This window comes from Phaethon aethereus (genome assembly GCF_964289735.1).
Source record: "Phaethon aethereus genome assembly, chromosome: 14".
NCBI classification, from domain to species: domain Eukaryota; kingdom Metazoa; phylum Chordata; class Aves; order Phaethontiformes; family Phaethontidae; genus Phaethon; species Phaethon aethereus.
Genome location: NC_138590.1, coordinates 12,675,355 through 12,688,098, shown reverse-complemented (window position 1 = coordinate 12,688,098; position 12,744 = coordinate 12,675,355). Strand labels below are relative to the sequence as shown.

The following is a 12,744-nucleotide window of genomic DNA, read 5'->3' as shown; positions in this document are numbered from 1 at the left end:
ATCTCTCTGGCCCACGTTAAGGGGGTAAGGGTTCCCACATCCTTGTGGCCTTTAATTTGCCCAGAACTAAGGGGCAAATTAAGTTCTTAGGAGCTCCTCCTGGGATAGAAACACTGCAGCAGCGCATGATGAAAGCAATTCTCTCTTTTCCTGATCCTGCTCCTATGCTGTTTGTGTGCTGGAGAAAGACAGAGGTGAATCCCTCTGTTTTCTTAATATTGCTGTGGTAAGCCTCCCTTGACCTGCAAAGGGTGTTCAGGGCTCCTGAAAAAAAAAAAAAAAGGATGTGGGCTTGCAGAGCAGTGTGATCTGGAGCAAGATCAGGAGCTACGTTCAGGTGCTGCGCACACACAAGAGATCTTCAGCCAGTCCCCAGGACACATCAACTCCCTGTCCGGCTTTCTGTGGACAGTGGGAATAGTCCTCTGATCCTGGCTGTGGGAGGCCCTCACACTTTCATCTTGCCTTAGAAAGTCCAAGGTGGTTTGAATATTGCCTTAATTGTTGTGGCTCACTCCCTCCTGGGAATCACAGAATCATTAAGGTTGGAAAAGACCTTTAAGATCACCAAGTCCAACACCACCATACCCACTAAACCATATCCTGAAGTGCCATGTCTACATGTTTTTTGAACACTTCCAGAGATGGTGACTCCACCACCTCCCAGGGCAGCCTGTTCCAATGCTTGACCACTCTCTCCATAAATAAATTTTTCCTAATACCTAGTCTAAACCTCCCCTGGCGCAACTTGAGGCCATTTCCTCTCATCCTATCACTAGTTACTTGGGAGAAGAGACCAACACCCACCTCACCATGACCCCCTTTCAGGTAGCTGTAGAGAGCGATGAGGTCTCCCCTCAGCCTCCTCTTCTCCAGACTGAACAACCCCAGTTCCCTCAGACGCTCCTCATAAGGCTTGTGCTCCACACCCCTCACCAGCTTTGTTGCCCTTCTCTGGACATTCTTGAGCACCTCAATGTCCTCCTTGTTGTGAGGGACCCAAAACTGAACATGGTATTCGAGGTGTGGCCTCACCAGTGCCGAGTACAGGGGTACAATGGAATTGTCACCGTACTCTTGTACAGGGAAGACTGTGCCCTGGTGCAGATGCAGGTCTGTGCAACCCACACAGCTGCACCCATGTGTAGAGCACATGCAGTTTCTTGGGATTGTGTGTTATTAAAGAGATCAGGAGTGGAAACAGCTTGCCAAGGGACAGGGACCATTTGCAAGAAACTGGTGGTGTAAATGCTCTTCAGCTTGTTGTGATTTGTAAAGCAGCTAGCGTCAAAAAAATTAGCCACCTAATTACTGGACCTAAGTTACTTGAGTAGAATTAATTTAGTCCCAAATTCTCTTAACGTTGGCTTTACGGACCTCTTCATACAATGCAAAAATAGCAAATACATCTGTTTTTCATTTTTGCTCCAGGTAATTGCCATGATCAAAGGTCTGCAAGTGCTGATGGGTCGGATGGAGAGTGTCTTTAACCAAGCCATCCGCAACACTATCTATGCAGCCCTGCAGGACTTTGCCCAGGTGACCCTGCGAGAGCCGCTCAGGCAGGCAGTCAGGAAGAAGAAGAACGTTCTGATCAGGTCAGTGTGTCCTTCTTAAATGTCATGCAAAGCTCATGTATTTATTTGTGTAACACATTTGTACTATATAAGCATGTGGCCCTGCATACACCTCAGCGTACAAAACCAGCCAACATACCTTGGCCAGTAGCTCTTTCTGAGGTAACTTTTGGGCATGACTCCCCCAGTAATGACAATGTATGTCCCCACCTCAGATACTTTTCCTCCCATATGTGCACAGCAGTGAATATTTTCATCTTGAAGTAGAATCAAACTTAAGCACTACTTTCCTTCTCCCACTCACTCCAGTGTCCTTCAGGCAATTCGGAAGACGATCTGTGACTGGGAGGGAGGTCGAGAGCCTCCAAATGATCCTTGCCTGAGAGGTGAGAAGGATCCTAAGGGTGGATTTGATATTAAAGTCCCACGACGAGCAGTAGGACCATCAAGTACGCAGGTATGTAAATGTCCATCTCCTGTGTAGGGAATTAATGATCTTATAACCATGTAGGAGTCTCCCACCCTGTGGATTAGCAGCTGTTTCTGTGGGCTATTCTGCAAAGTCTTCATACTATTGTATGTTAAATGTTTCTTTGGTGCCTCATCTGTTGAATGATTCCCAATTATTTCTAGCTCAGACTGATAGTGCCTTATGGGTGCAGAGAGGAGTAGCCACCCAGGAGAAGTGTTCTTTCTTGTTGTAGAGTACCATGGCTGTGTGTGGTGATGTCTCACTGGAGAGTGGTAACTGCATGTCAACTTTCTTCCAAAGCTTTACATGGTGCGGACCATGCTGGAGTCCCTCATAGCAGACAAGAGTGGCTCAAAGAAGACTCTGAGGAGCAGCTTGGATGGGCCAATAGTCTTGGCCATTGAGGAGTTCCACAAGCAGTCCTTCTTCTTCACCCACCTTCTCAACATCAGTGGTGAGGTTATGGCAGGGGGAAGCTTGAATCCAACTCTTGCATGCTCAGAAAGGCAAAGGTAGATCAGCTTTGCTCCTCATATGCAGAAGCTTTTCCTTGATTTTTCCCAAATGTCCTACTTCTGCTTGATTCAGGCATGTTTCTAGGTAGTAATCGTTATGTGAACAGGAATGAGTCAGCAATAGCAAATAGCCATGGGTGGTAGTTTATTTTCTAGGACTGGAGACGTTTTGCCGCAGACAAACTTCTGAGCTACTGGGCACAGAAGAAATCTTCAGAGTAACTCTGAGCCATTGAAATGTTCTTCCTGGAGCTCTAGAGCAAAAGGAACGATCCCTTCTTTCTTCTTCCATTACAAAGTGCTCAGACATTATGGACATGGTCTGGCTTTGAAAAGAGACATCCTAGGAACATGTTCCCTACCCAAAACCAGTCTAATATGAGGCTGCGGCAGCTGCCTCTTGTGCTCTTCCCTCACTGCCATCCCCATGGGGATAAAACGGGTGGCCTCCCGCTGAGGGAATCTCCTCTATGTTTCAGAAGCACTGCAGCAGTGTTGCGACCTGTCCCAGCTCTGGTTCCGGGAATTCTTCCTGGAGCTGACCATGGGCCGTCGCATCCAGTTTCCCATCGAGATGTCCATGCCCTGGATCCTCACGGACCATATTCTGGAAACCAAAGAACCCTCCATGATGGAGTAAGAGCTGATGGACTGTAGTGGGACTGTGCATGCTCTGGGGCTTGGGATTTTGTTTTGGAGAAGGGTAGGCTGGTGATGAACAATTTTTTTGATGTGGGAGGGAAAATAGATGTTTCTTGACTTGCTGTCACATGAATGTGTACTGTATGAATACCTCGTTAGCAGACGCACACAGGCAGCTTCCTGGCACTGGCACTTACTTATGCATCATAAATCAGCAGTTGGCAACCGCTCTACTTAGATGTGGGCACAGCTTGGTGGTACCGTCATCTGCATGCAGCAGTCAGACAGCATGTGCAACCAACGGGATGTGGGCCCTGGCTAAGGCACCTAAACACTTTTTTTTTTTTTTAATATACGTGATAAATGATGAGAGGAATTGCTGTTATTCAAGTGTAATTATGTTCATAATATCTTCCTCATTAGGAAAACTTTGGCTTTCATTTTTACAGCCATTGTCAGAGCACTCTGTGGAGCGAAGACAGGATGAAAGCTTTTTTAAGGGCAGAGAAAGAGCAAGTGTTGATTGAACAAGTCACAGTTACCTCAAATCGAGATTTGTTCTAGCTGCTTCCAGCAGGACACAAGGAGCGAGAGGGAGTATTTGAGGGGCTGGAGGGAGTGGAGGTGATAAGAGTGAAGTCAGAGAAAAGCCAGTTTTTGCATTCAGCAGGGCACATGCAGTGGCTGCCATTTCTGCTTATATGCTCCAAAGTTAATTTAAGACATAATCTGTCTTCTTGCCCTCAGGTATGTACTGTACCCCTTGGACCTCTATAATGACAGCGCATACTATGCCTTGACCAAGTTCAAAAAGCAGTTCCTATATGATGAAATTGAAGCTGAAGTAAGTTTTCTTCATCTGTATTGCATTGAAAGAGCTCACTGGGGTCACACTGCCGTGTTTGACAGTCCCGCCCACCAGTTCAGTGAATTTGTTATCGGGATCTCCTGAAAAAAATATCCCATCAGACTGAGAAGTTTCATTAGAGCTCTATGTTGGGTCATATTGACGTTGCATGCGTAGGAAGGAGCTGCTCTGTGCTGGTGATACCCTCACGATGTCTTGTTTTTTCTCCCCCAGGTGAATTTGTGCTTTGATCAATTTGTGTACAAGCTGGCAGATCAGATCTTTGCCTATTATAAAGCAATGGCTGGCAGGTAGGAGAAGCCGACTGCTGGTGATGAGCGATGATATCACTGCATCCAAATTGCTGTTAAGCAAAAGGTTCCCCTCAGGGAGTAGCCACTGCAGGTAGACATAACAAAATAGATCATCCCTGTCCCACAGAGCTGGCTGTCCATGTCAGACCAGTGTAGATGGGGAAAATGAATTAATGGTGGCAATAGTTAAAAGTGAAAAAATAATAATTGGCATCCTAAGTAGCTGTCTGAGTACAATTTGTGAGAGCAGCAGAAAAGCAAACCGAGCCTATTGAAGACACGTCCTTGCTTGACTTCTGTTTGTGTAGCAGGCAGATAAGGAGTCAAAGCCTCCCATCTCTAAGAAACAGGACCATGCACTTGTCCTCACCCTAATAAAGCAGCAGGACTCGTAATGGCCAGAAGGGTACTCAGTATCTTAGGTCACACATCAGACCAGCTGACTGTAGGACTTCTGCGGGGTCACTTGCTCCCATGTGGGATATAGGCCCTTCGTGACATTTCCTTCTAACCATTCAAAGAACGTGGATGTAATGAGAGTCCTCCTCTCATGTCCCCAAAGGTGAACCAAGTCTTCTGTGTAACTCTGCAAGGAGTTTTGTCTCTAGATCACATTTGGCCTTAAAGGAGAGCAGTCACTGTCACCAACCAAATGTTCCCACAGCAGATCTCCAAGGAGGGAGCACGCCAGCACCTGGCACTAGTGATAACTTTCAGCGCAGTCTTTTATCTTTTGGAATGTTTTATCCATAAAAGCTGAGAACGATGGACAACAGCATGGCAGTCCCCATATAACAACCACTGCTCTCTGATTTAGTAGTGAAAGCAGAGTTGTTAGTGTGTGGAAATTTCTTGGCATTCAGAGCAAGATGAAAAGAAGGATGAAAATAACTCTGGGAAAGATCCAGGGAGAAGCTGATAGTGTATGTTTCTTTTTTTTTCCCTGACACTGCTTCCCTTTTTCAGTGTTTTATTGGACAAACGTTTCCGGGCTGAATGTAAGAATTATGGGGTTATTATTCCATACCCACCATCCAACCGCTATGAAACGCTGCTCAAGCAGAGACATGTCCAGGTACAGTGCAAGCAGTAGACTCCAGTACTCTGAGCTCTTGGTCTGTTATTCTTTTGTTGGTGTGCTGGGCTTAGTCAAGGAGAGTGCTGGAATGAGAAGGGTTGAACCTGTTTCTGACAAGCGCACTCAGGGCATGGGGCCCGAGGGGAAAATTAGTTACACTTCATATTTCCCTCCTTCCCTCTTAAGTAATGTCAAATTCAGCTGAGTGGTTTGCATCACCACTTTCACATTTAAACATACTTGGATATTTGGTTTTAATTTGTGTCTGTTAAAAAAAAGATAAAAGTACCTTTTCTCCATCTGTATATAATGTGCAAATGTTTTCTCTTCTTTTCCCAGTTGCTGGGTAGATCAATTGACCTGAACAGGCTCATTACCCAGCGTATCTCAGCAGCGATGTACAAATCATTAGACCAGGCCATTAGCCGCTTTGAGAGCGAGGACCTGACATCCATAGTGGTAAGAAATGTTATTGACTGAGAGTACAAATAGAGACAATAATACACTGCTATGGATACACAGTCAACTGTCTTCTGCTTCACATCCCACCTACAGTAGGTTTCATCCAGCCATGTATCCTCCTTTGTGCTGCTGAGTCTGTACTATTTCTATTTATGCAGCTTTAATTGCATTATTATTGGACCATTAAGTATCTGTGTAAATTGTAAGGTGACAGTCAGCAGTTAGATTTTGCAGAGAAGAGAGTCCAGTCCAGAGAAGGAAATCTTGACTTTTAATTCCCCCTGTGGGATGAAGGTGGCTGAGGTATCATTTTTTATATGTTACAGGAGCATCAGAGTCAAGTAGTGTAAAATTATCAGTTTCCACCTTTGAAGGATTCTGATGTGAAAGCCAGCCAGTGCTCAGTGGGGAACAAATCAATTTTGCTTCCTGCCAGTTTAGGAGATACTGGACCAGGACCCCTTGAGTAGAATTGCCGTTGGCTTCAGTCACTGAGTTAAATTGATGTCTTTAGCATTTGCTACGTCCTCACCTGGAAAGTTCTGTGTGGGTGTGGGTATAAAATCACTTTCCTGGCAATTAATCAGCTGTTTCTATTGTAAACTTGGTAATACATTGCATTTGCTGCTGCTTTCTGTGCTGCAGGAGCTGGAGTGGCTCTTGGAAATAAATCGCCTGACTCACAGGTTGCTGTGCAAGCACATGACTTTGGACAGCTTTGATGCCATGTTCCGGGAGGCCAACCACAATGTCTCCGCGCCCTATGGGCGCATCACCCTCCATGTCTTCTGGGAGCTCAACTTTGACTTTCTGCCCAACTACTGCTACAATGGATCCACAAACAGGTGAGGAGAAAAAGCAAGGCCGGGGGTACCTGAAGACCCTACCTGTCTTTCCAGATTGTCAAACCTGCCATATAAAATTCACATCCATTGCACTGAGGTTTTCATTCCCTATGGGATGCAACAGTTACAGTTAAAATGAAGTTAAAGCTCACCAGCTCCCCTTGGCCTTGAAAACATTAGTAACAAATTCAAGCAATGAAGTTGGACAGTCATTGCGAGCAACTGAGCTAGTTTGGTTTGGAAGGCTGGGTTACTGAGCAGCAGAGCTGCAGTAGCTACTCATATATGGGTTTCTTGCCTTCCCCAAATAAGAAGAAACCCCACCTTTCGTAGGTTAAACTGTCATGGCTTACACAACCAATGGATTGGGGCAGGAGTTTGCGTTCCAGTTCATGTAGCTCGGGTGATGAATTGCTAATTAGCCTGCAACTGCAGTTCATCCCAGACCATGCCACATCTGTGACCACTTTCCTCCCTGTCTCCCATGGCCTGCCACAGGTTTGTGAGGACAGCAATCCCATTCACACAGGAACCTCAGCGGGACAAGCCAGCCAATGTTCAGCCATATTACCTCTACGGATCCAAGGTCAGTAAATGAGCCACAACAGCCAGAAGGGGTGGATTTTGGAAGTATTTATTTAGGAAGAAAGAAATGCAAAAACTAGTTTATTAATGGAGGGGCGGGTACACACGTGCAGGGCCACGTTGCTGTGTGCAACCAAAAAGCCAAGCCATGCAAGAAGCAGATTCAGTGTGCTTTTGCTATTCTTTCCTATACTCTTCATAACACACCTATGTTCAGGGATGCTGACACTACTCTGTGCTTGGTGTTGGCACTGAGACCGAATTGCATCCATCTGAACACACAGAGAGGAGAGCAAGTTGGAGCTCCAAAGCAGGGCTCCTCGCCAGGGAAGGTACCACTTCAGGAATCCCCTTTGTAGTTCAAAATGGGAATTACTAAAATACTTCTGTGTGCAAATATAGACTACTTAATACCGACAAAAAGCTCTTTTGTCAGGCTGCGATGACCGCTTATACAGGCTTTACAAGGGCTTGGGGTGTGATGCTAGTGGAGGATCACTCAAGTGTGAAACTACTTGAGTGGAGTTTATTTCTTGAGCACATTGATTGATGACTCTGAAGTGAACCTACAGCACTGATGCAGATGAGCTAACAACACTACAGTCAGCCAAGCCTGGCCGTTCCCAGAGATTCGACTTAGTTTCTTTTTAAAAAACCCTCAACAAATGAGAATAGTTTAGTCACTTGACAAAAATCTTTCTCCCTACAACCCATGTCCCTGCCTCATGTTCTACGCTGGGACAAACAGCCCCCATGGACACACAGACAGTCATGTTGGCAAGAGCTGGGAAAGAGCAGCACAAACCAAACCTCTAAGGAGGTTCTCCCTTTGTTTTGCTCTCACTGAAGGCTGTGCTGCGGCAAGATGGCCCTTTTGTCGTCGCTGTTTTTATAGGAAAAAAAGCTGTGGGGGGAGCTGTAGGGACTCTCCCTCATGAAACTGGAGCTTCTCCTTAGCACAGTGGTCATGGGGACTTCCAGAAGCTCCTCTCTCAGTCCGTCATTCAGTGGCCCCTCTGGTGAGCTGCTCCCTTCGCCTGCTTCTTCAGGGCTGGCATCGGGATGCTTCAGCCTCACAGCCCGGTGGCACCGTGCAGACCAGAACTGCAGGCAGCCGTAGGCCAGGAGAGCAATGAAGCAGAGGAGCAGCAGGCTGCTCACCATCCACATGGAGGTGGTAGGTTCATGCTTAGAGCTACCAAAAACCAGGGGGGGTTTGTCCAGCGTGTGGAAGGTAGTGCAGTGGTTGCCAGAGGGGTAAGAGTTCTTGCACGTGATGCAGAGGACATAGATGGTGGATGGCGTGAGTCGATGGAGGACAAGGGAGCTGAGAGGGTGAGGAACTCGCTCCTCACGGTGGAAGTTTTGGCGTAAATAGCCGGCAAAGACACTGTTCCAGTTGGGGCGGTACATGACGTGGTAGTAGTTCTCTGGACAGGGGTTGCTCATGGCCCAGGAGATGGTGGCGCTGGTGTAAGTGACGTTGTGCACTGCGATGTTCATTGTACCCCTGAAACCAAATGCAAGGTGAGGCTGAGTTTCCCAATTCGTGTACAGGCTCCAAGGCCACTGACATCAGTGAAGTCTTTCCACTGGCTTTACTGGCCCTTAGATTGGACTCGGGACTATGCCTGGCTAGCTTAGATTGCATGCTAGGTCTTGGATGGCTAAAATTACAACAGATAAATCCTGCTGGTGCCCAGACTACCATGTTACTCTGCTTCATAAAGAAAAAAAAAAACAACTGAGACATGGGACATACTTTATGCTCTAGTTAGATTTTTAAAACATCTCTTCTTTCTGACTAATTGTCTAAATAGGAAGCTTTTTTTAGCTTTTTTGTTTCCCATGGAATAGAAAGGATACTGCAAGTGTGGTTAACATAACTGATCATTAAACTAGCTCCAACTTGCCTTGTGAAGCTGCCAGTAAATATTTTGATTTTAAATGCCATTCAAAAAGCTGCATAATGATTAATTCACTGGTTTAAGTTGTTGCTGCATTTTCTGTACCTTACGTGTTGCTTAACAGAGTATAAACTCTTTCTGTTCCTGCAGCATCTCATGCTGTAATATCAGGATCTTAAATGTGAAATCTGAAGGTTGGTGAACTATAAAATCAATGCCTTTAGGGAAATACAAATATATAAATAATAAGCATAAAGCTCTCCCCCAGATAAAAGACACTGACCACTAACAAATTACTTTTAAGCAACAGCCACAAATCATTTCAGTACATCACTCCTTTAGATCCCCAAAGTGCTCTCCGAGCCTCATTGCAGGGTTCTCTCTCCCAACTGGCCGAGTGCTCTGAGCAAGAGCCCCATGCAATAGAGCCGGTTTTGTTTTTCCCTTCTTCCTCTCTCGATGACTATAACTAACTCTCCTTTAATTCACTTGAGGATCAGCCCATCTTAATGACTACTTTAACCACTCTCACGTGAAGAGCAGAACAGCACCCACGCCCATCACTGAGCCCTCCCAGAGCCGTGGGCAGCCGCTTACCTCCCCGGGCAGGTCCACGGTGGCCCGTCGGTGCCGGTGAACAGCGTGGCCAGAGACAGGCAGCGCCTTCCCCTCTTCCCACCGCTCACCTCCCTCCTGCCTCTGCTAAATGCCTCCCCTGCGCACTGCCTCATATTATACCCGGCTGGGGCTCCGTCATCTCTCACCATAGCAACCAATAAGAAAGGATGGGCTGGCACCTTCAAGTGATTTGGGAATGTTATCCCTAAAAGCTTCTGCCTCGGAGAAGTATGTGTCTCCGAGGTGGAAAAAAACAAGCCAGGTAGTTTCGTTTGCTGGCTTGTTTGGGGTCGTTGGGGTTTTCTTTTTTCCCCCCCTCCACAGTCCCCCAGCAGGGTCTGGGGTTAGAGACACGTTGGTGCACGGTAAGAAATCTGGGATCCTGGCCTGTGGTACACATTGACAGTTTAGCACTCGGGCTTTGTCTTTAATTCTATGATTTCTTGCTCATTTAAGCTACTGCTTTAAGTCAAAGCCAGTGAGCAGTAGATTTTCATCCCTGATGCTGCAGCAACGTCCATTAGCGTTTTAATATTTTCTGAGCTGTGTGATGGGAGTAGGAACTGCGTTCTCAAAGACCTCAACCTCCTGCTGAACTCTCCTGTGGGATTAAGACAGGCTCTTCTTTGAATGCCCTTGCCTTATAGACAACTCGGGGATGTCCAGTGTCAGCCTGGGGAGAGGGCAGGTGGGAGAGACGAAGCCACTGCCGGTGGCGTTCAGGGGAGCAGCTTGAGTCTGTGGCCAGGAGGGGACAGACGTGGCATGGGGCCTGGTGAGGAGAGGGTCTGAGCAAGTGACCCACTGCTCTCTGAAGCCAAATTGTGTTCAAGAGCGGAACCTTCCCAGAAGAAAGTTACTCATTCCATGTCATTCCTGGAAAGGTGCTTGCAACATTTCAAAGATCTTCTAAATATCGACAGTGATGAGATGATGCAAACTGCATCAGGAGGGGCTCTTACAAGCCTGGGGAGTATGTGTGACCCTTGCTTTTGATTTACATTTCGCAGTTCTGGGTGTTTTGATTTTTTCTTCCAAGATCTGTATTCCCTTCTGTCTCCGTGAGTGAGCTGCAGCTGCCAGCAAGCTCAAAACTGGAAGCAGAGATGAAAGTAATTATGGGCAGGGATGGAAATGAAAGGGCTCCCAGGTGGCTTCCTGACGTTTACATGGCTCGGTCCTGCTTAGAAGAGCAGGGGGATAGCGAGCTCTTAGCCGGTCCTGTGCCGTAAGTAAAGTACATCCTTGCCTGCAGGGAGAGAGCTGAGGATACAAATCTGTGCTTCAGAAAGGTTGCACTGGGTGGGAACGTCTCATGAGAGAACTGCTTTCTTACGGCGTTTGGCTTGTTGAGTTTATCAGTGTTCACAGTTGCTTTGAAATGAAATTTCAGTTGTTCACAAATAAGATGAGTTTGCAGGAAGAGAGGAAAACGGGAATAGCTGGTTTAGGCCAGCACAGGGTCCTGCTGACCTTTCTGCATGCTGTGGTCGATACTACTAGCTCAAAGGAAACCACAGCAAAGCTGCAGGTATTATCTGCTCCCAAAATCAAGCTAGCACTAGTTGACTCTGGTGATGATCTTGAAATTGTCGTTTCCCAGGATGAAAGGATGCCAAAACCATGCCAGTGCCAGGACTGCTCCAGCACTGGTGTTCCCCATATCTGCAGGTGGACTCAGCTGTGGCCCTGCCGGGAACCCCTCGCCCCTCATCATAGGATACAAACCACAGGCGCGCTCCGGTGGCCGGCAGAAACTGAACCGTTTTCTGTCATTTAGCCACTTATAAAACACAGCAGGTTGCCAAGTCTCCAACAAAGAAGCTGCAAAATTACCAGCAACCCACTACTTACTGCTCACTAACTACTTCTTAGCTTTGTAAATGCTTTAGATTGGGCTTCATTTCCACATTTTCATGAGTGCTTTTGTTTTTCTTGGCACTGCTGGACCCAGGGTCACACCAGACTCGCTGGAAATCCCCATGTCCCTTTCCCTGGTTGAATTTGCCCCTGCTTTTTTAACGAGCATGCAGGCAAATGTAAGCTGAAGGACAGTGCATGCTGCCAGCGCTTGTAAAAATAGTTATGGCATGTGAATGGGATGGAGCCGCTCTATTTTCTGCTGCCGTGTCTGCAGCAACAGCACAAAGACATTAGGGAGCTGTTGTTGCTGCAGGAGGTGTTGGCAGTGGGGGCTGCTGATCCCCTCCAGGCGACCGCGTGGGCTATGCTACCCGGCCTGCTGCGGCCATCGGCTTGTTGTAAATAATGGCAGTGTATACAGTCCCTGAAAATCAGTAGTTGGTATAGTGAGGCATTATGCTGAAACACAGAATACACAGACACAGTCTCAGTACAGTATATAAACATGCCTGCTGCATTGTACATGTCCTGGCCACCCCAGCTAGAGAATATGTTTGGGTTTTTGCACGAAAGTCTTGGCAACTGGCTGATACATCTGAATATGGTAAAAGCTTTACAGGGAGAGTGAAGGTTGCTTGTGGCAGGGAAAGGAACCAGGCCATATTCAGGCTGTTTGACTTGGAGATCCTGCTCTGACAATTCCGGTCAGAACTGTTTTTCACTTTCTAAGACACTATCTATCTATCTCAGCTGTCACACTGAAGTTAGGTTGGCGAGGAGCCTGGACTAGTCTTGGGCTGTGTGCAAGTCCTTTTTTGTCTCGAAGTATATTCCTCTTTCATTAGCTCTTCATTTTTCTAAGGGGGTTCTGGCACAGGCAGTGTTATCTGTCTATTGTCTCTCTCTCTCTGATCTATTTTATATGATAAAACTCTCCCTGCCTTCCCACGGGTGAGCTCAAACAGGCCTGGGTGATGCCAGAAGTCAAGCTCAAAGTCAGGGAAATGACAACTGGATTT

The 12,744-nt window shown here is 46.8% G+C and overlaps 2 protein-coding genes across 5 annotated transcripts in view; one reads left to right on the top strand and one right to left on the bottom strand.

Annotated features, from left to right (window-relative positions):
- The window catches only part of CYFIP2 (cytoplasmic FMR1 interacting protein 2), a gene marked incomplete at both ends in the record, with an annotated part of 45,317 nt that overhangs the window by 17,247 nt on the left and 15,326 nt on the right, over positions 1-12,744 (top strand). For all 4 annotated transcript variants that reach the window (XM_082006008.1, XM_082006007.1, XM_082006009.1 and 1 more), the window contains 10 exons: positions 1,432-1,598; positions 1,887-2,034; positions 2,350-2,503; positions 3,044-3,200; positions 3,954-4,050; positions 4,288-4,364; positions 5,334-5,442; positions 5,785-5,904; positions 6,553-6,752; positions 7,251-7,338. In XM_082006008.1, coding sequence (XP_081862134.1) covers positions 1,432-1,598; positions 1,887-2,034; positions 2,350-2,503; positions 3,044-3,200; positions 3,954-4,050; positions 4,288-4,364; positions 5,334-5,442; positions 5,785-5,904; positions 6,553-6,752; positions 7,251-7,338 — 1,317 coding nt within the window. The remainder of the gene's footprint in view (positions 1-1,431; positions 1,599-1,886; positions 2,035-2,349; positions 2,504-3,043; positions 3,201-3,953; positions 4,051-4,287; positions 4,365-5,333; positions 5,443-5,784; positions 5,905-6,552; positions 6,753-7,250; positions 7,339-12,744) is intronic.
- Positions 8,178-9,535, bottom strand: FNDC9 (fibronectin type III domain containing 9; the record flags this gene model as incomplete). The annotated part of the gene is made up of 1 exon (XM_082006338.1): positions 8,178-9,535. Exon 1 carries the CDS (start codon positions 8,838-8,840, stop codon positions 8,178-8,180), a length of 663 nt encoding a protein of 220 aa, XP_081862464.1. The 5' UTR covers positions 8,841-9,535.